Raw genomic sequence first — 12567 nt, 5'->3', positions numbered from 1 at the left:
GACTATCTTAAGAATACATACTATATACAAGGCTAAAAAGAGTTAAAATGGTAAAATTAAAATGATAAAACCAAACGTTTTCGGCTGTTTGATGACCCTGATGATGGCAAACAGCCGAAAACGTTTGGTTTTATCATTTTAATTTTACCATTTTAACTCTTTTTAGCCTTGCATATAGTATATATTTTATAAAGCGAACATTATGGACTTCTCTTAAGAATACAATTTTCAACAAATATTGTACCTTGTGTTAGATTAATTTAATACCATTTAATAAATTTCATGTGGCATCACCATTTCTGCTTAATAATATATACGGGTACTTATATTGATTTGTAGCTTTCACAGCTTTATGTAACTTAGTATCTCTCTTTGATTCAGATTGGTTTCATGGGTTTGGTCGAAGAAGAGTGGCTTGTTACCTTAGCAACAGTAGACAGGGAAGAAGTTACATACCTGGATTTTGTAACAGAAGGGACCAAGCTGGCAAAGGAATTAAGAGAAGTGGTGGCTACTTCTTTCCTAGTTCTTGTTAAGTTTCTTTGAAATGGAAAGTGCAAAATTGGCTTGATCTTGCAGTAGTTAGAGATGTACCTTGAGACGGAGCATTCTGGGACGATAATTTAAATAAAACAATTTCTAGACTGCACCATGTCTAAACATTCCAGTGGTGACGCTGATGACAACAAAAATAATTATTAATAATAGTGGTGATGATGATAATGATAGGGATAAGTATGAAGATCGTTGTGATAATGATGATGGTGATGATGAGAAGTTTTTAATGCCATGTTGCCTGTTCTATGGAAAACTTTCTTGTTACCCAGTAGCTTGTTTAACACTCCTGAGCATCATATTTTCTATCTCTTAACATCTTATGATGTATTATTGTAATCTATGTAAATTTATCTCCTAGGGAGCAGAGTTTGTGGTAGCCTTGACTCACATGAGAGGACCAAATGATCGCCGTCTTGCAGAAAAAGCAACTGGAATAGATCTTATATTAGGTGGCCACGATCACGACTATTTTGCTGAAAAGGTATAATTTATGTGTGCATGCATGGTAGACATTTGGTTGACAGATCTCTGACAACAGTGATAGAGAGAGACACATCAAAATGACATTTTTACATCTACACTTGCTTTAATAGATGGTAACTGTTGGTCATCTTCTCTTTTTCCTCAAGATTAATGATGTTCATGTTATCAAGAGTGGTACAGACTTCAGAGAATTCAGTTGCATCACTGTCAACTTCAACAAAGACAACTCTTTCACAATAGATGTGCAAAAGGTTGAAATTACCAGTGATATACCAGAAGATCCAGAAGTAAAAGCCACAGTCGATAAATATGTTGGTGAGTTCAAAATATTATACTGTACAAATTTCATCAAGTGGATTTAGCCGTTGCTATATGTTTACACTAAGGACTAATAAACTCCTCAAAGCATTGTCATTAACATTTACATGTACGTACATGGATTCCCTCTGTGAACTTTGAGAATCTTTCCTAAGAAGTGAACCATCTTTAAGTTGACTTTATTGCAGCAAATATGCCAAAGTTTTACAATTATTTTATTAGGTGTGATGAACGACATGATGGAAGAAGTTATTGGTGAAGTGGAAGTTGAACTTGATGGCAGGTTTTCTAGTATAAGAACAAAGGAAACTAATCTAGGTGAGTAGTTACCTTATTATAGGAAATTAACACTTCATGAAATTAACACAAATTTCGAAAATTCGCATTAATTTAAGGCGTGTTAATTTTTGTTAACGTTTATTTCCGCGCTCTTAATTAAGTGGAGGGTTAATTTTGATGACCTTACTTTCCATTATTTTGGCCCCAATACCTCAATACAGTCCAGACGTTCTTGACTCCTAGGAAAAGGCATTACCGGTATTTTATCAGGGTGGAAATCTGCCAGTATCACCAGGGACCGCGGAGATCAATTTAAAGTGGTAGGGCTAAAAAGCTGGCTAAGAAAAGCAGAATTAGGGATCACTGTCCCGCCATTTGTTCTGTAAAAATTCATAGCGGAACTCCCGCGCTATTGGCGCGCTCGAACGGAGCATCGCTAAGTAAGCAAATGTTTATCCATCGAGCAAGAAATTTTGGGGGTCGCCGCCACCCCCGTACGTACTGGGGACGAAGTGTTCTTTTAGCGCTTTTGTCGGAGATTCCTGCACCTACGTACGTACTAGGGACGAAAAAGGTTCCCCACCCGTGGCTAAAGAAAAGGAGGGGAAATTGCAAACAGCAAATAAAGCTCGCAGGCAAGACAAAATATAGAAAATGGGTAAAATTTCTCAGCAACAGCACACAGCAAAAAATCTGAGAGGTTTATTACCCAACTGCTCTATTATGTTGTCCATTTTTCATATGTGAGTGTATCGAAATCCCGATGCGTCTTCACGCCAAAAAATGTGGCTCTCGTTCAATCGCTACACGGTTAAATTTTAATTTATTGGTCTCTGGTCACATTTTTCGTAAAAGTAAAACGAGCAATTGACGTTATCTTCTATCGACTGGATGGTGTGAACGTTTTTAGTAGGAACTAAACGAAGTTAGGATATGAAAACGCTGGAAAATTTGCTGCATGGTATCCACTGTGTAGGCTGTCTGTATGAAACCGCAAGTAAAAAGAGTGACAGAGAACATTTCTTACCCAATTTTTCTCCCACGATGTCCTCAAAAGTCATCTATATTCCTTGAAATTGTGGAAAACTAAAATGGTTTACGAGGAGACCCGAAATAATTGCGAATGATATTTCTTGTGCAAGTCCAGTTTGCTTGTTTCTGTTGTTCGCTGTTGAATCTGCGGCTGTTATCATCAAGAATACAGTAGGCTTAACTTTAGCAAATGATTGTGTTAAAACGAAGCTAACAACTGCATAGGTGAAGTCCGCTGAAGAAAGATACAGGACCCTGATGCAAGCTACAGTGGAACCTCGATATAACGAAGGGCCAAGGGACTGGCAAAATGTGTTCGCTATATCGAGGATCTTTTTCATATATTTTGCTATTACTGGGACGAAAAATATCGTTCGTTATATCGAGGACTTCGTTATATAGAGGTTCGTTAAATCGAGGTTCCACTGTAACAACCTGTACTGAATTGCTGAGCTTGATTTTATGACAGAAAATTTCATGATGTTTTTACTTTATGAACGCAGTTACGCGAGATTCTGTGTGGGCAATGTTAAAATTTTCCCATTTAGGTCATTTTTAAACAAATGGGGAGCTCCACTTTTAGCCTTGCCTAAATCTATATATTTCATTAGTAGAAACTCAGCTGTGTTCTATTGGAAATCCGCGAATCTGATTGGTTCTCCCACTGTTTTCTATTCGCCGATAGAAAACAATCGCGCGCGCGTAGCACTTTAAGCGGAAAATTTTCTTGATTTTTGTCTTCAAAGTGCACAAAATTGTAGGTTTTGGACTGCAATCCTTTAGAGTTTCTACTAAAACAATTAGACTACTCGCCCTCGTTTTCTATGAGCGATAGTCAACTCGGCTGCGCCTCGTTGACTATTCGCTCATAGAAAACTCGGGCTCGTAATCTAATTGTTAATTATAATATGGTCAAGGAATTGCGCGCGCTGTGATTGGTCAATTCGAACTCATTATAACTCAATAAAGCACGCTGCATACGTCACCCGCGTGCTTTATCGTGCTTTAATATACAATCTTCGTTCACTGTCCAAAATCCACGCGCGCGATTGGTTAAAATAGATCACGTGATTTTGCTTTACCTGTAGTCAGCAAACTCCGACAGTGCTTACGTCACGAGTTTGAGCGCGCGCAATTTCTTTAACATTTCATAAAAGAAATAAAAAACTTTCTCCTCGTGCATTGTTGAGTTATATGAGCACGCGGGAATTTTTAAGAACTCACGAGAAGTGCGAGAAGTACTCGGCTGCGCCTCGCGCTTCTCTAACTCGTGCTTATATAACTCAAAAATACACTCTGGTGCGTTTTTTATTTCTTTATTATCCTTTTCACCTGTATGAAGCCGTAAAATATCAACCCAACCAAAAAAGTGGTAGGGCTATAGCCCTACCAGCCCCTCCCCCTCCGCGGCCCCTGATCACTGAAACTGCAAAGAACGCTTGAGGCGGTCAGATTCCTTTGTTTATCCCCTACGTTCAAGATTATACCCTTGGTGTTGAAATAAAGTGTTTTTTCTTTGTGTTTGTCGCGCTAATTTCCTTCAAGACCGGGTCAATTTGCGTAAAAAATTATAGACAAATGTATGGAAAGTTAAAAGAGTAACTGAATGCTTTCTAGCCCAGCTACATCCTTCGAACTTGGCAAATAAAAACTTTTGCCTAGTATCTAAACTTTACAATTCATAAGTTGTCCAGAATTCAGTTTTTGTAAAAGATATTTGCCATTGGATTCCCATACAAACACAGTAATTTCTACCCACTTTGCCTACTCGTCAAGATGGCGTCGTAAACCATGATAAGGCCTATTTCCAGTTTGGGTGTGGACTGAATACCATGATTTACCAATAATATACCAGAATACGCACCATCTGAATAAAATCTGCAAATTGTAAAATTTCCTTTGTGTTTATTTCAATGTAGGAAACTTTGTAACAGATATCATACAAAATGTGACAGAAGTAGATTGTGTTATCCTAAACTCTGGAACTTTACGATCAGATACTATTCATCATCCTGGAAAGTTTAAGATGAAGGTAAATGAACATGTAGCTTACTTTCTTATATTTAAGAACGGAGAAATCCACTTAACCACTTAAATACGTATACATGTGCATAAGCATACTATTCTAAAACAAACAGAGGTACACATGTACATACCGTAATTTGTTTAGGAAGTAAGGGTCCTGACAATGACAACTCTCAGAGAAGCAGGTTATTATCAAGTCCAACTGCAATTTTATTTTTAATGAAATAATAATAAAATCCAATATTGTCTAATAAATTGACACTCTAAATGACACGTTTCTGTTTTTAGGATCTCTCATCTATCTTGCCTATGTCAGATGTTCTAGTGGTGTTGGAACTGACAGGTATGACTAAGAAAAATAATTTCATATTAAAGTGGCTATGTCATGCAATTTAGGCACTGACCATCTGGTCATAGAATTAACTGAAATATCACAATGACAGCTTAAAACTGTATAATAACTCAAAAGAAACACAGAAAGGCCAAAAAGGGGCATGGATGGGCAAAATTTGAGAAGATTGCGTTTGGGTAAACTTGAAAAACATTGCCCAACTGAAAGTGAATGAATGAATGACTTTATTATCGTGTCTAAAAATGTTTAGCTGAGGGGAAAAAAAGTGTCATTTACAATGCTCGAAAATCATCCCTGTTTGTTATGTGGCCGTGATTTTGCTAATAAATAACTTTTGCTCTGCCAAACTGAAGTTTACAGCTCTTAATTAGCAATTAGAAAATAAATAGAATTACACTGTACCTGAAATAACGTGACCTAGCCCATTTAAATGTGTTAATTTTTTAATTTAATGTCAAGAGTAATTCCCTTATTCAACTTAGATCCTTAAATATTAACTCAAATCAGTCAATGTTAAACAATCCAGGGTTCTCTGTAGATTTTTAAGCAGGAGGTGATCACTGGTAAAGTAGGAGACTCTTCGTCAGCACATGGAAGACTGGAAATACTCCTTAATGGCTGGACACTTTCTTCAATATCATTTGTTGGGTTTGGGGGCTCAGGTTCCATGCTGGAACATTACAGGAAACTAAAACAACTACTACTACAGTCGAAAGAAAATGAAAAACTTTATTTTGTGTGACTTTGTAAGGTGCTGATGACTTAACATAAATATTGCTGGTTTTCACTGTCACGCAATCAAAAAATAAATTTGAAACCATTCAACTACAGAAGCTATGAATTTCAAATATTATAGATGATGAATAGATAAACAATTTCTCCAAGTTTCGGGTTTGTGCGGTGTACTGTTCGCGAGTTATTTTCCGAACCTTTCCGCGCAAATTTATAAAGCTTAGTATGGAGACGCCGTAACTGTGTCCTTCCAAGGGACACAGTAATGACCGCCGTGATGTCAGAGAAACCATCTGGAACTCAATTCTGTTTACAATAGCGGCTATCCTTGGCTCATGAGCTAGTACACTTTCACATAAACACCACTTATTATATCTAAAATGTTCAATCTGCACAAAATGGAAAGGAAAGGCCTTTTTTCAAACAAAACAGCTTTGTCACGGCACTCAGCTTGATGTCACATACGACGGAGAACTCAAATATTCAAAATGCTCTGTTTTAAAAACGAATGACACTATCGATCTGAAAATTTGCAAAAATATATATTTTTAGTTTATCTTTCGCCTAATGACAACGAAAATTTAGCAGGCCTAGTGAATTTTGATTTCAAAATTCTATGACGTAACATGAAAACCAAGAATTGTGTGACCACTGCAATGTGATAAAAAAATTGTCTGGACATGCACTTAAGGAATTGTAATAAATATTTCAAAATAAAAGCACAGTACAATTTTAAACTAACCTTTCGTCATTGCACTGCTATGTGCAATTTCAAAGAAACTTGGGTCTTTTTGCCTGTGGGACACTTGGCACATGGATTGTAAAGGCCTTGACTTCCATACCTCGTTACCATGTTTTGCCGTAAAGGCCGGTTTTTATCTAAAATGTCGCTTATCAGCTTTTCCTTTACATGTTTATCCAACTTGCTGTCAACAGATCAGAAACAGATTTTTAAGCCACAGACCAGCTTGTTGACAAATCTTTTTTACAGCAGATGAAGATGCCTAGCATGTATGACGATCTGCCAAACAAACACACTGCCCTGTCTATGTTCATTGTGAAGAACTTGTCCTTTTACCAGCTCACCCTATACACTGGCATTTTGCCCTCTGCAGCTAGTGCCACTCAGATGATATGGGTCACTTCTGTCAGCATTGCTTTGTCAGTTTTGCCATGAGGGGTCTCACTAAAATGGTTTGTTGTTGTGCTTTTCCCATGCATTGGTGATAAGGAGATGTTCGCAAATGCAACCTAAGGCCCTGTTCAAATGTCGAACTTTTCATGTGCTGAACCTAATACCTATTAGGGTCAGCCCAAATAATTGAAGAAAGGTGTGGAGCTTTCTCTGCAATGACATCTTGAAACCCGCTGTACCCAATTCACGTTCGTGTTCCCAGACAGTGGGCACGTTTGAAGGATCGTAGCTCGTGGACATGGACTCTCTGATTCTTCTTCTGTGATAAAAGAGTTCGTTTCCATTGGACTGGGTGTCTGTGTCTCTAAACCTGGAGTGATAAACTGATATTTTTGACTGAGAAACTGCTGCGGCGGAGTGAGGACTACGGTGCCGTGCATCCCCTTAATAGTCTTCCCTTTGTTGGTGTCTTCGCCCTTCGTTTCCTTCAGATCAACTCGATTTTCTCTCTGCGGAGTCAGCCTTGGCTTTTTTCTAGGAACTATATTGCCGTTCTGGTCAAATTTGACCTGGCGAGTGGCGAGGTTTTCCCTGAAATACTCGCGCGACAGTGCGCATACGATTAATTAGTCCATATTAGGAAGTAAAATCTGATTGGCTCCCTGCGTGATTTAAAAGTCCCCAGCTGTGGCCACCAGCTATACGCTTCTACCTGATAGGCTTCTGGTTCGGCAGTTGATTCAAACGTCAAACCAAATAACATCCTACTTAATTGGAAAAGTGAACAAGACTCTACAGCTGTCAGCGGTTATTGCTTATCAAAATGGCAGAAAAAAATGCGGGATTTTTCCATTTCCTCCCTCATGAAATTGATCATTTCTTTGGTTGGGTTGTTGTCAAGAGCCTCTTTAACTAGTTTCATAACCTCAATTGTAGTCGCATGTAGCTTTTCTTCTGTCGAATGCCTTTTCTTGGCATTTCTAATGGGGACAAAGAGGTCCTCTTCCTCCCCAAGCCCATCTGTACTTGTAAATGACCTTTCTGAATTGGTCGATGAAGGCTCCAATGCCTGTTCAGGCTGGCAAGAGTCTCTTGTCTTAACCACATCAAACAGGTCTTTAAACCACTTACCAAAGCCATGATCTTCCTGGAATCGCTGTATTCCAGTGGCAGTCTTCTGGGTCAGAGCTGCCTGCTTACAGAAGCTGATGCACTTCTTAAATTTGCTTCGAAGTTGAGGCACGGAAAATGAAAATACAATACCTTTGTTCGAAGCCCTGGCCTTGAGCTCTTCTAATATTTTTTCATAGATCTGTCCATCATGTAGATTTTTACTGTTTGTAAAAATCACCTTTGTCTTGTAACTTTCATTAGTTACCACAATGTCAGTGAAAACATCAAGTGCTTTTCGCTACCACCTAAGCTTCCTTCCAGGTTTCTTCTTGTTCTTATCCTTTCCTTTCTTCTCAAACATTTTAAGGGCCTCCTCTGCTTCATCATTTCCTTCACCATCCTTCTCTTTGTCAACTTCTTGATCTTGTTCCTTATCTGTGTTGTCATCCCCATCACAATTCTTTTCCTACAGTAGACAATAAAAAGGCACAACTTATTATAATTTGACAGAGATCTCAGTTACAACAAAGATTAAACAACAAAATAAAAATTAACTCAACAATAAATAAAGCATTGTACAATCTTCAGTTGTAATTCTTAGTTTTCTGTAATGGGGGAGCGGGGAACGAAAGCAAGAAAACATCCAAAGTAAAAGAGTAATTTTGATATCCATGAGGTATAATTCCAACGCCAATATTGACTAATATAAAACGAAGGATGCAAGGATACAAGATATCATTTACACCAGGTCACTGCATTGACCTTTTGGACAATTTTTAGCGTCTGTATAGCTGGACGGCCAAGGAGAGCTAGGCGTGCTCCGGTCACCACAAATATTTCCTGCAATGAAGATTCTTCTCCTCTCTTGATGACTCCCATAAAGCAGCCAAAAATGGGAAGGGTTGTGTGGGCCAGGCCAAACAGGGTCTTGCTGGATTGAATGAGGGCCGGAGTTGGTTTCAGCTTTTTGTAAACGCTATTCAGAGTGAGGTTTGCAGACCAAATGTCTTCACTGCATCGACTTCATTCTTTGTTCCAGAAGATTCCTTGAAGTCATTTCACATTACGGTTTATTGCTTTTTGACGGCTTCGCTCTGTCGCGCATGATTGATTGCTTTTGGCAGCGTTAAATCGTGGTCGAGCTGAAGTTTCTCCAACAATTTCGCGTCTAGAAGGCCTACCACAATTCTGTCAGAATACAAAAAATGCAGTGTTTGGTGAGCGTGTGCAGTGCTGTGATGAATGTGTCAACTGTCTAGCCTTCTTGTTGGCGGCATTGATTGAACTTTGCCTGATTGAAAATAACATTACGGCGAACCACGAAGTGCTCGTCAACAGTGTGGCACTGCTTCAATTGTGTAGCACTCAGCTTGAAGGAGTTTAGAATATCGTCGGCGTGATCTCCCATAGCGTAGATCAGCATGGTTATTTGACTCTCTGGGCATTTAGTTCTTCAATATCATCCTCTTCTTCGTCCACATCATCTATTACTTCGTGGTTGTTTGAACTTTCAGAGGAAACACTCATTTTGGAGTCGCTCGACATGCTGCTTTGCCTTAGAAAACCTTCTTAGGGACTAAACACAACAATACGTCACAAGCGCATTAACTTGCTCCAGTCTCCTGGACATTTTTTAACAGAAAATAATGCTTTTGCAGCGGCAAAATCACGACCAAATTTTATTTTTGAGAAGTTTAAACTTTGCAGTCGTTTTAGTAACATATTGGAGGTAAAATTGCACAAAAAAAAGTTTCGCTTCATATGCAATTAAAGGGATAACATTTGTTATTTAGAATTGTTCTTATTTGTGCGTCCTCCTCTGTGGTTCCAATTGGCAAATGCAAATCCATTTCACAGACACTGACATAAATCTGTGCAAAAGTTGTGGCACAAATGTCCAGGTGGCCATTCCAAATTCTAAATGCCAAAGTACTTTAAAAGACACTGTCTTTTAAAGGTATCTAGGACTTGATGTTATCAGTAATTCTTCATGCTGACCAGCATCTGCTGCCCTGACATTTATAGCGTTATATAAAAGAATGGCATCACTCTGCTCACTTTCTCATCCACATCATCCACTCTCCTGCAGGTAAGCATCAATTGACTTGGATGGACTAAAGTGTATTACCCGTGAGAGTGTTAACTGAGTTGATGGGGTTTCTGCATTAGCCGTGTTGACTCGTGTGGCGTTACCGTGATTTTGGACTTGTGTCACTGGTTCGCTTTGAGGCGAATTTTCCTTGGAAGTTGGTGACTGAGAATTCAGTGGTTCGCCGGGTGATTGTGCTTGACAAATCGATTGCCTTGGCTTGCAATTTCTACAACTCTTGTCGTACTGTTTAACTAAATGTCCCTTCTTCAAACACATAAAACACCTTTTGTTGCGTCTAAGAATGTCTCTCCTGTCGTTGATATCTGTTACTTTGTTGCAAGACGCTGAGAAATGTCTTTCAGTGCAGTAAACACATTTTGGAACAGTCAACTCTGGCTTTGAAGAGGCACCTAAAAAGGCTCCAGCTGTCAGTAACGGTGGTTGGGGGGGGGGGGGATGGATGCTTAACTTGCTCGGTCGCGGCTTTTATCTTCTCACTAATCTCCCTCGCTTCAATTTCACTTTGTATAAGGTCAAGCAAGGAATCGATTTCCCAAACGTCTTGAGACGTATTTCTCGCTACTTGTATGCGAATTTCAGCAAGAATTTTTGCCATTATGATTGGAATAAGCAAGCTGCCATACTGATCCGACTTGACTCCCAGAGCTTCAAGTCCCCTGATGTTTACCTTATTTTGTTGTACAGAAAACGAAGTTGGCCTGGTTAATCCACCGTACAGATGTTCAGTTTAAGAAGCTCTTCCATATGAGCGGAAATAAACTGTTGCGGTTTGCCGGATCTCTTTTTTAAGATGTCCACTGCTGACTCATAGTTTTTCTCTGTTACTGGCAAACCTTTAATCACGCAAGATGCACTACCTTCTAATAACAAAACAAGATAACTGAACTTGTCGACGTTTGTCAACCCAGGATTAGAATGAACTGCACTTTCAAACGTGTCCCAGAAGGTTCGGAGTTTCTGTTCTAGTTCCCAAGTTTTGCTGCTGTAGTGGTGGACTCGCTGAATACGATCCAGGCAGTGAAGTAGGAATGTAAACGTCGTCCGTTCCTTGAGATCCTTGAGCAAGGATAGAGGGTTCACTTGAACTAAGCGGGTTTATGGGCGTTGTTCCTTGTGAAATAGTTTCGATCGCATCCATTACGCACATTTTTAAATCTTCAGCGAAATCGATTTCCTCTTCGATATCCTCTACCTTGCATACTGCAATGATTTTCTCGTGGAATTGATGAGTGAATTCTAATTTTTCCTTTAAAATCCTTTCGATTCGCGCCAACTGATTCCTTGCCTTTTAGTCGAGTGGATTTTCACCATGTAATATAGTTTCGGTTTTTCCGATGAGCTTTGTAACAACTCCCTTGTTGCCCGCATGTGTCGCTCGTAGTCTTGGAAGTGGATCATCCTTTGGAAGTTGATCTTCATTCAGCTGTTGATCCTCTTCTGTCATGTTTTCCCCAATGTCGTGAATCAGTGCCCCACATTGGGCACCATGTTATGAAGACGCACAAAATCCACGATCGTTGTCGATTGAACCATTTATTCCTACTAAACTTGAATCGTCAGAAACTATATACAAGTAAATTTCAAAACCAGAAAATCAAGTTGTCAATCAAGTTGTGTCGTACTGTACAAACAAAACCGCAAGCGCGTGACTAATGTAACGTAACAAGTAAAATAAACGTTCCGCCAACACTATGTGTTTCCACTGATGTTCCAGGTTTTGATTGTAACGTCCCACCTACCTTATCATCTGTTTTGTCTTCACATGACTTATTTGGTTCAACTCTTGTTGCTGAACATGGCTGCTGTTTGTCTGCTGGCATGTATAATAAAAATAATGTAGAAAAATGCACAGTCTGGTATAATAAATTAACAAAATTAGTCCAGAAATTATTAATTTATTGGAACAAAAATCCTAAATCAATCTAACCCAATCTCTTTGAAATATTATTAGTTTGTTTAAAATAATTAATATGCTACATGTATTCTTTGGAACATTAAATTTGCACCTTTCCTTATGACAATACTGACCATCCATTCTTGGAAATAGGGATTTCGGTTGTCTCCAAATTAAATAATTGCCAAAGTTCTTTGTTTTCTTTGTTTTTAACTGGGTTGGGTGGTGGCAGGGTGAGCTTTGTTGCAGTTGTCGACTGAACAATGGTGGGGGTAGGGGCAAGGTGTCCTGATGTAAGCAATTCCCCGGTTGAAGTTTCGGCAGGGGTCGCCACCTGAGCTTGGGTTATCTCTACGGGAAGATAGAGGGCAGGAATGAGACATGTGGTCGGCCCCACCACAAGTGAAGCATGCAGAACGCGACATGCCAGTAAATTTCTCCAGGTACAACTAGGGGTGGATTTTGCTCCAAGTAAGGGTCGGGTCTTGGGCAGCCCTTCTTCTAAAGTCGATGTCATTAGCAAGCCAGGAGAG

General features: G+C 39.2%; 1 protein-coding gene and 1 pseudogene across 2 annotated transcripts in view; one reads left to right on the top strand and one right to left on the bottom strand.

Moving 5' to 3' along the window:
* LOC144649408 (5'-nucleotidase-like) overlaps positions 1-12567 on the top strand; it is a 51420-nt gene that overhangs the window by 10723 nt on the left and 28130 nt on the right. For both annotated transcript variants that reach the window (XM_078508898.1, XM_078508897.1), the window contains exons 4-9: positions 382-507; positions 917-1039; positions 1188-1356; positions 1582-1677; positions 4590-4702; positions 4984-5038. In XM_078508898.1, coding sequence (XP_078365024.1) covers positions 382-507; positions 917-1039; positions 1188-1356; positions 1582-1677; positions 4590-4702; positions 4984-5038 — 682 coding nt within the window. The remainder of the gene's footprint in view (positions 1-381; positions 508-916; positions 1040-1187; positions 1357-1581; positions 1678-4589; positions 4703-4983; positions 5039-12567) is intronic.
* On the bottom strand, positions 7491-9572 carry LOC144651382 (uncharacterized; annotated as a pseudogene).

This window comes from Oculina patagonica, chromosome 4 (genome assembly GCF_052425735.1).
Source record: "Oculina patagonica isolate OP01 chromosome 4, crgOcupat, whole genome shotgun sequence".
NCBI classification, from domain to species: domain Eukaryota; kingdom Metazoa; phylum Cnidaria; class Anthozoa; order Scleractinia; family Oculinidae; genus Oculina; species Oculina patagonica.
This window is presented reverse-complemented; position numbering and strand designations above follow the sequence as displayed.